The 9,967-nt window shown below is 40.1% G+C and overlaps 1 protein-coding gene across 9 annotated transcripts in view; it reads left to right on the top strand.

The window, feature by feature from the left end:
- LOC133660189 (protein cordon-bleu-like) overlaps window positions 1–9,967 on the top strand; it is a 145,364-nt gene that overhangs the window by 90,392 nt on the left and 45,005 nt on the right. For all 9 annotated transcript variants that reach the window (XM_062063443.1, XM_062063447.1, XM_062063445.1 and 6 more), the window contains one exon: window positions 295–480. In XM_062063443.1, the coding sequence (XP_061919427.1) occupies window positions 295–480 (186 nt within the window). The remainder of the gene's footprint in view (window positions 1–294; window positions 481–9,967) is intronic.

The following is a 9,967-nucleotide window of genomic DNA, read 5'->3' as shown; positions in this document are numbered from 1 at the left end:
CATCACAATGGACCATACAATCAAACATTACATTTTGCAGCTAATGCTTTCAAGATTGCTGTGAGGACCTGAAACAATTGCAGAACAGTGTTTTAAAAAGGCCAATGTGAACAATTCATACTTCTATACACCATGTGTCAATTTTCTATTAGCATGTGTTTTTAATTATTATCCGCCTCACCCCAATATGCTGTTTTTGATAGAAAAGATGAAGTTCCCTTTTGTTTTTGTGTGTTCAGATAGGTATTTGAAAATCTGACATCTTATCTATATAACTCTTCATGGTACCCCTAGGGACTCCCCACAGGCAGAGGACATCCAGGCATTGAGGATCACTACAGCACATTGACCCAGTCTCAGTCTGTCATCAACATCTTCGGGACATCTCCCAAGTCTGACACCAAGAAGCGTAGGGCTCCAGTACCACCACCAGGGGCTCCGACATCATCCATGGGACACAGTAATTTGGAGGCTTGTCAAGTGAGTAGCATGTGACACACAAAAGAAAAGATGAATGGATAGACCCTTTTATTTTGCAACATTTTGTATCAAAGGGACTGTTACACACTCACACTGCACAAAATAGGTGAGGTTTTTGTTGTTCTTTATATCTTTGATGGTTTTGGTTGCTTGAGACAGAGGCAACACAATTTAAAAACATTTTTAAGTATAATCCACCAAAAGGAGATTAGGTCCTTTTTAGTTAGTTTGCAACATAACTCCGTTATGGGGGGATTTTTAATAACAAAAGTCCGAAATGGGTTAAGAAACAACTGATTAGATTTTGGGGGTGATCCAGATCATTTCTACTATCTTAATAGAGATTTACATTAGAAGTCTGAGCTCCTCTATGTGTATGCTAGGGGCCCCGCCTCCACCCAGAAAGAAAGAGAGAGAGTGGATGACTGAAAAGTGAGTTCACTCTGATGCAAAGAGTGAATAAGGCCGTTTTTACACAGCATATCAAATCAGATTTTGTTTGCCCGTAAGTGACACAGATCGGATATTTTTTGCCATCCTTAACGCTCCAAAGTGCTTCAAATCTGGTCTTTTCGCATCGGATTTTAAATTTTGATCCCTTTGAAGGCCTTTTGATGAGATCATTTCACAGGTTTAAATTAGTAAAATGACTGATGTTCGACACATTATACTGACTGACATAACACAACCTAATTTGATCAAAAATTCTTCAAAGGGTCAAAATTTAAAAAACAAACATAACACATTTGGTATTTTGGTTTAGGGTTAAAGTTGCTTGAGAGATTTGAGTAAAGTAAAAAAAAATACTCCAAACCTTTGAAAAATGAAGGGTTTTTGTGTCTCGTTTGGCTTTGGGATATTGTTGAATAACTGCCAGTGTATCGTACACCTGTGAAAGAATTAGACATTGAATCGTCAACATTTAACATGAAAAAAACTCTCTTAGGAAAAATTATGTATAATGCAGTTGAGAGGCTCCAGCACCCCCCGCATAGGCTCCAGCACCCCCCGCAACCCAAAAGGGACAAGTGGTAGAAAATGGATGGATGGACGGATTAACATAACAAATATTGTGCTTTTCTAGTTGGTAATTGTTCTAGCTGATAATTAATTGTTTGTAGTTGATAATTGTTTCATCTAATGTAAAAAAATGCCACTGTAAATGCCACTGTCCTTACTATTCTAAATACCGTAATTTCCGGACTATAAGCCGCTACTTTTTCCCCTCGTTCTGGTCCCTGCGGCTTATACAAGGGTGCGGCTTATTTACGGCCTGTTCTTCTCCGACACCGACGAAGAGGATTTCGGTGGTTTTAGTACGCAGGAGGAAGACGATGACACAATGATTAAAGACTGACTTTTCATATACCGGTAGGCTGGTTATTTTGATAACGTACAGGCGAGCACTTTGTATTACTTTGCACCGTTGTATTATTTGTACTCTGCACGAATGCTGTTCGCCATGTCAAAGATGTGAAAGTTTGATTGAATGATTGAAAGATTTATTGTTAATAAATGGGACGCTTTGCGTTCCCAAACAGCCATCTCTGTCCCGACAATCCCCTCCGTGGTAGCAGGAACCCCTATATACTACGGTAATTACACATCAAAACCCTGCGGCTTATAGTCGGGTGCGGCTTATATATGGAGCAATCTGTATTTTCCCCTAAATTTAGCTGGTGCGGCTTATAGTCAGGTGCGGCTTATAGTCCGGAAATTACGGTAGTCCTAATTAAAGTATATAAAATTATTCAGGTCTTAGTAATAGTATGTATCTGGCACAGCCTTGTGTTTTATGTTTTGGTCTGGATTCAGTAGCTTAAGTCAGAGTGACCTGTATCCAGAGGTGTGGACTCGAGTCACATGACTTGGACTCGAGTCATGAATTTGATGACTTTAGACTCGACTTGACAAAATGTAAAGAGACTTGCAACTCGACTTAGACTTTAACATCAATGACTTGTGACTTCACTTGGACTTGAGCCTTTTGACTTGACATGACTTGCTACTTTCCCCAAAACCCAAAGATTAAAAAGTTATTCAGGAGCGCTCCGTATCTTTCATTGTGTACTTGTGTCTGTCAGCGTGTTGTTCCTGTCAGCTTGTGTGCTCTCAGTACAATAGCCAATCAAATTAGGACTACGTTGTTTTCATCCCACAGCACTCATCCAATCAAATTGCAGGAAAACCAACGAAGAAGAATTGTCAAACAATGCGTCAGTGAGAAAAAATGATGCCAAAGTTGGTTTCGTACGGGTATAAAAACTACGACTTGGTCAACAAAAAACAAATTGCCAATTGCAAAACATTCAGTTCGAATATTACAGACGGAGACGCAACAACTTCCAACTTTGTTCGACATTTGAAGATGCACAAAGAAGGGTATGTTTTGAATGTAAGCTAACGTTTATTGGCTAAGTAACGTAACTTTTATTTGCTGTGTAGTTAAATCAGTGAGGCTGTAAACTCACTGCTAACGTCATCTTATAAGTAGATGCAGCATCGACCGCTACTGCCTACTGGCGCTGACGAGACGCGGGGCCTCCATCTTGGAGTGGTGATCCGCTCCACTCAGTGCAATTCATTTGGCAGGAGCAATGAACTGTCAGCGCATTTAATTCATTTTACCTCACTGAATACCACTGATTTTCACGGGCTTTTTTGTCATACGTGTAGCTACGATAAAGGACACATGTTTTGGCGTGTTTTATTATTCATAGTTTGCTTAACAGTAATGGAATATTCTTATATGCTATAAGTGACCAGACGTCCGAGATCAAAACTGGGAATATAATCCCAGAGAAGGGGGAAAAAAACGGTCAGCTACTTTTAAATTCAAGAAACAATATGATTAGGTTATATATACGTGCGTATATCATATATAAACAATGTATGAATACATTCGATATCTATATAGCTTAGGGACCTGTAGACTGTATCTCTGTTGCTGCAGCAGAAGAGAGTTTATTTTGTCTTGACACTTTGTATTGATATTTTGTATTACATTCTTCCCTTAAATGATAATGTTTACAGTGATTGTTATATATGTATTTTTTATGTACACTACCGTTCAAAAGTTTGGGGTCACATTGAAATGTCCTTATTTTTGAAGGAAAAGCACTGTACTTTTCAATGAAGATAACTTTAAACTAGTCTTAACTTTAAAGAAATACACTCTATACATTGCTAATGTGGTAAATGACTATTCTAGCTGCAAATGTCTGGTTTTTGGTGCAATATCTACATAGGTGTATAGAGGCCCATTTCCAGCAACTATCACTCCAGTGTTCTAATGGTACAATGTGTTTGCTCATTGGCTCAGAAGGCTAATTGATGATTAGAAAACCCTTGTGCAATCATGTTCACACATCTGAAAACGGTTTAGCTCGTTACAGAAGCTACAAAACTGACCTTCCTTTGAGCAGATTGAGTTTCTGGAGCATCACATTTGTGGGGTCAATTAAACGCTCAAAATGGCCAGAAAAAGAGAACTTTCATCTGAAACTTGACAGTCTATTCTTGTTCTTAGAAATGAAGGCTATTCCACAAAATTGTTTGGGTGACCCCAAACTTTTGAACGGTAGTGTATGTCGATTTGAATAAAAGCGTCTGCCAAATACTTAAACATAAACATATATAAACACCTGAAAGTCTTTATATCAGCTAAAACCACAAATCTGTTTTACTGGATTCAGAATAAAACCAAATTCTGTTTTACCCAACAATCTTAGTATTTGAATATTGTTACTTGAAGACTTATTCCTGGTTACAATTATACTGTTAAGAAAGTATTGTCTTATATTTTGCCTAAAATGAGAATGCATCATAATCAGTGGCGGCTGGTAAATTTTGTTTTAGGTGGGGCAGAAAGTTTGTAAACCAAACCACTGTGGGGGCGTCATCCTCCCCCAGAAGATTTCTTTGTGACTTTCACATACAAATATTGAAGATTTTTGCTCCTTCTCAACTCTTTGGTAATATTCTTTTCACAAAATACAACCAATAGTATGTTAATGTTAAATCTTATTTGTGAAAAGTAATCCCCGATTCCTATTTTCAACAGTCCGCTCATTTGAGCAGGAAAACGCTGAAAACCAGCCCGGCATCTTTGTTTTCTACCTGTCAACTGTCAGTTTAGGCTGCTCGCCGGCTCCTCCTCACCACTTCAAGATGGCGGCCAAATTGCTCGCGTCACAGCAGCCAATGCTGCGTCTACTTATAAGATCTCTATGGTTATTACGTCATTGCAAACACGGCAATCTGTTGCGTCCACTGCAGTTCGCTACCTTATTCATATTTTTTGTCAAGTGATTTTTTTTAAGCAGGGTTGCATTACATTAGTCAATGTATCACACACAGTAACGTAACGTTAGACGGCGGTCAGCAGCACCGCATATTTTAGCCACCTACAAAAAGACAAACATAGTCAAATAAAGGTCAGTTAAAATGTACACTATATTAAGAATATGTGTACATATTGCGTAGGGCCCTGACATCTAAAAAGTACAACTCTGTTCATTGTTATGTTCATGTATTTATGTTTTTCATGTGTACGCACACATACAGTATGAGATGAGATCAATGAGATAAGGTAAGAACAGGATAGAAACTGCTGTGGAACTAGTTACAATGCAATATGCCATGGAAATACAATGTTAACACTTTTGTGCAAATAAGTACAGTTGCACTTGTTTTTTCAAATGTGTTTATTCTGTAAAGGGATGAGTTAAATGTTTAAAATGACTGGTTAATAGTGCTATTATAAAGTTTTCCTGCAATTTCAAATGCACTTGTTTTAATAAATAAATACAGCGTTTTAAAAGCATACACAATCTGTGTAAATATATTAGTCTGTGGTTAAAAGGACTTGAAAGGACTCAAAACTCAAAATGCAGGACTTGGGACTTGACTTGAGACTTTCCAGTCTTGACTTTGGACTAGACTCGGGACTTGCCTGTCTTGACTCGGGACTTGACTTGAGGGCAAAGACTTGAGACTTACTCGTGACTTGCAAAACAATGACTTGGTCCCACCTCTGCCTGTATCAGCCGTAAAATAAACATTTATCAGTCTCATTATTTGTTTAGCTTCTTTGTGTCTTATCTATTATACAGTGGAACCACCAGATTAATATTGAAAATACCTTTTTTACAATCACAAGCAATTTACATTATTTAAGTAAGTGAAAAGGAGTGAACATGAACCACTCTGTTAGTTGTGTGAAACAATCTTAATACAGAGGCTGTAAATTCCATTTTAAAAAGTTCAAATAGCCCTTTCTCTGACCTGCCACAAATGCTGCTTTTTTGTGGCTATTGATATCAGTTTGCTATCGGATCGATGGTCATACTCCGATCAATTAACACCCCATTGTAAATTTTCTTCCAAAACTCTGCCCAAGCTAATGCCAACATATTTTCCCCATCAAAGTCAGTTATACATACCGTAGTAGTACACTTATTGAATTTAAATGTAACAAGGCTTATACCAGGACAGTTGTTAAGCAATAGCTGCTTCAGCATTAGTTGTGTGATGTTTATCCAACGTTACCAGGTCTTCTGACTTAAATTATCTCTCCCAGAGAGAAAGCGTAATCTCTCAACCTGTAAGAACAAAAGTGATCCAATCACCACAAGTAAAATAGTGACACACTACCAGAAGTCAGAGGGCTCAAAGAATATAATTAGAAGGTCATGTAAGGACTTGTTGACTGCCTTAATAGTAGATTTATCTTTCTTACTCAAAAAACTTGTTTGTTACTCGGTCTGACACAGTCTGATGAATATTCATAGATGTCCATGCATAGCAAAGTCATGCTGTAGTGCAGAATGCTGTATAGTTCGGTTTTCCCATAGTGCTTGTGTTGTCAGAAGAATTGAAGTGGGCAGTCGGTGCTGTTTTATTAGCTGTTAGGCCTTTTTCGTCAACAAGTTGGTTTCGAAACATTGGTAACATTTTTGACCGACAATCCGCTTTTCTGAGTTGACTTTTTCAACTGACATTAATGTCAAAATGTGGGTAATCAGCAAATTACTATGTGATAGGCTAGATTGATAGCCTAAAGCAGTGGTCCCCAAATTTTTCGAGCCCAAGATCCCTGGTCTCAGCCAAAAACCAAAGCAAGTTGGTTATATATACAACTATATCATCTATATACAGTATAGACAGTGTATGTATGTGTGTGTGTGTATATATATATATATATATATATATATATATATATATATATATATATATATATATATATATATATATATATATATATATATATATATACTTCTCTCTATCTCTCTCTCTCTCTATCTCTTTCGTCGACGATCACTCGAAACAAGTATGATTGACCTCCTGCTGGTGGGACTGCCTTCAGGAGAACACCTGTGCGTGGAATCTTTTAAAGTGGAGAGACTGGTGCACAGATAGCCACCACACTGTCCTTGGCAAAGAGAAGGCCATGGTCCAATGGCATGCAGACCAAGACAATTGGGGGCCCATCTTTGCTGCAGCCTTCTTCCGCCTTTGTGACCGTTGTGGAGCTTCTATGCAACCATCATCGGCCCACTCCACCATTGCGGTCTTTTACGACGAGGGAGACGCGCAGACTCCCACGTCACTTCTTCGCTAGGGGGAGCTGTATCCGATGGCAAGGGAAACCCAGGACGACCGGCACCTCCTCACAGCTGCAGGAGGCTGCCGGAGCTCCGGTCTAAGGACCGCCTATGGTGCGCCTACCATCACTTGCTTTTCTCTCTGGGTGTGCTCCCCTAGCCTTTTGTCTTCCCAGACTAACCCACAAGGCAGCGAGGCAGTGGTTGGGTGATGCCACAAAGTGGTTCTGCGCATCACGCCTCTGGGGACCACTGCAGCTCCGAGATCCCCTGCCACGTTTGCCTTGGGCCGCGGGGCCCTAGTTACCGTGTGTGGCCACGTGGAGGCCTGACAGGAGTCTTGGTGAAGGAGAGGCTGTGTACTGGCAGGAGAAGGCTGACGCACAAGGCTGCTTCTCCGTTCACCACAAAGGCTAGCCAGTGGCTGTGTCTGTAAGCGAGAGGTTAGCAAGCAGGTGGGAAGTAGACATGCAACCTTCCCTCTAACTTACTTACTTGCTTATGGTAGTCCATCGTATCCGATGATGACTTCCACTTCTTCTATTGGTGAGTTTTGAGGTGACTAAAAAGTCCAATACGAGAGCCACATGGTCTATTGCAATGGGGGCATATGAAGTTAGTGTTTGTTGTGGTCTTGGCTGCAGGGCCCATCTTCCTCTGGCGTTTCCCTTCCCTCGCTGCGCTTCTCTCCTCTTCAAAATGTTGAAGGCCTGCATGGCAGAGTTGCCTCCAGAGAGGGCGATCTGAGGCAGAGCTTTCCAGCTGTGTGTGCTGTATTCCACACCTCTTGAGAGTTATTTTCAGTTGGTCCTTATATCTCCGCTTTTGGCCTCCTGCAGATCTCTGGCCATGATGAAGTTGACCATACAGCAGTTGTCGTGGAAGTCTATCAACTGACATTCTGATGGTGTGGCCGGCCCATCGCAGTTGGTACTGGAGAAAAGTGGCCTCCATGCTCTTGGTACCAGTTTTACTCAGGACTTCCGTGTGTGGCACACGATCACACCATGTCAGCCCAAGGATCCGCTGGAGACACTTGATGTGAAAGTTCTCCAGCTGTTGCATGTGGCGGCGATACAGGGTCCAAGCTTCACAGCCATATGATAGTGTGGAGACACAGATGGCTTGGTAGACTGCCACCTTGGTACGTATGCTGAGGTCTTTGTTCACATACACCCTCTTACGCAGTCTACCAAAGGAGGCTGAGGCAGACCTGATTCGGTTTTGAACATCATTGTCCATGCTGCAGTTTTCGGAGAGGATGCTCCCAAGATATTTGAAATCTGGGACTATTGCTAGGGACTTGTCATCGATGTTAAAGACAGGTGATGGTGGTCGAGTTGGCGGAGGGGAGATCCACTGGCACAGTACTTCCGTCTTTACAGTGTTCACAGTGAGACCCAGTCTACTATAGGCCTTCACAGCAGCTGTTAGCGTCGCCTGCAGAGCCTATGATGTATGTGCCACGAAGGCACAATCATCAGCATACTGTAATTCCACAATGTTCACAGTTTTGACCTTGGTAGCCGCTTCTGATGTTAAATAAGCTTCCATCCAACCTGTAATCCACCAGCACACCACTGCTTCCCTCAACTTCTTTGTGCAGTGGCCAGGTGACACTCAGGAGGAAGATGTTGAATAGTACAGGTAGGGATGATGTTTGATAAGGAATTATCGATTTCGAGCCTATTATCGAATCTTCTTATCGAACCGATTCCTTATCGATTCTCTTATCGAGTCCAGATTGGTTGTTGTATATGGAAAAAAACACACAATATTTGGTTTAACAAAAGCTCACTTTTATTATATAATAAAAAAATTAAATCTAATAAATAAATAAATATTGACTGTTACCCACCTAAAAAAATAAAATAAAATAAATAAATATTGACTGTTGTTACCCAAAGTATATTAAGTGGGATTTTTCAGAGAAAAAAATATATACAGTAACACAAAAACAACCTGTCTCTGTGATCACTATAGGTGTATAAATAATAATATAGTGTTAAATAAAATCAGTCCCTTGGGCACAAAACTGAAAATAATACAGCTCTCCAAAAAGTGCACTTCTGCTGCTATTTGACATAACTGTTTGTTATGATGCTTTGACATTTTTGCACTTTATTTCTTTATTGAAAGAACATTCTATGAAGAGAAAAGTTATTTGCAAATGTGGTTACAATGCTAGTAAATGAAAAGTTAAAGCTAAAAAAAGAAATACACTTTATTGAGTTAACATTATTTCTTTATGGGGGGAAAATGTTATGAGCTAGAGAATATAACAACTACACTACCCAGCATGCAACGGGAGTTACGAGCATGCGCGGTAGCCCCGAAAAGTGTTGCATGTTGCCACGCTGTGAAAGTAAACGTCAAGAACTCAGCCAACACGCCTCGTCTGCATTATTTATAATTAGACAGACAACACATCTACAGTGTGATTTTGTTTTGTTTACAAGGAAAGAAAAACAATAGTTAAAAAAGGGAGATATGTTGTATATACTGTATATGTATGTGCTGCGGATGTTTTAAGAACATTGCGACAGCTGCCGTAAAGGAGGTGCGTTGCTATGTTTCCGGTTGGTCGTAAAAGTGTTCGTCATGTGTTTTGCCCTGCTAAAATCTCTCAGTAAAGTTATTCGATGGATTATAGCTTTTGTTTTGAACTTTATTACACCTTGGAGCGCTTTTTCCCGTCCATTATTTTCCTGCTTTCGCTATCTGCGCCTAATGACTGAGCTACGTGACGTCATTTATTGTGATGTCCCACGGAGCATTTCTGGTCGGGACGGGATTCGAATAAAGAATCAACTCTTTTCCTTTACTATAGTGGTCTCGATAACGGGTACCGGTTGTCAAAAAGGGATTCGAGTCCGAGGACT

The sequence above is a fragment of the Entelurus aequoreus genome, linkage group LG11 (assembly GCF_033978785.1).
Source record: "Entelurus aequoreus isolate RoL-2023_Sb linkage group LG11, RoL_Eaeq_v1.1, whole genome shotgun sequence".
In the NCBI taxonomy this organism is placed as follows: domain Eukaryota; kingdom Metazoa; phylum Chordata; class Actinopteri; order Syngnathiformes; family Syngnathidae; genus Entelurus; species Entelurus aequoreus.
This window is presented reverse-complemented; position numbering and strand designations above follow the sequence as displayed.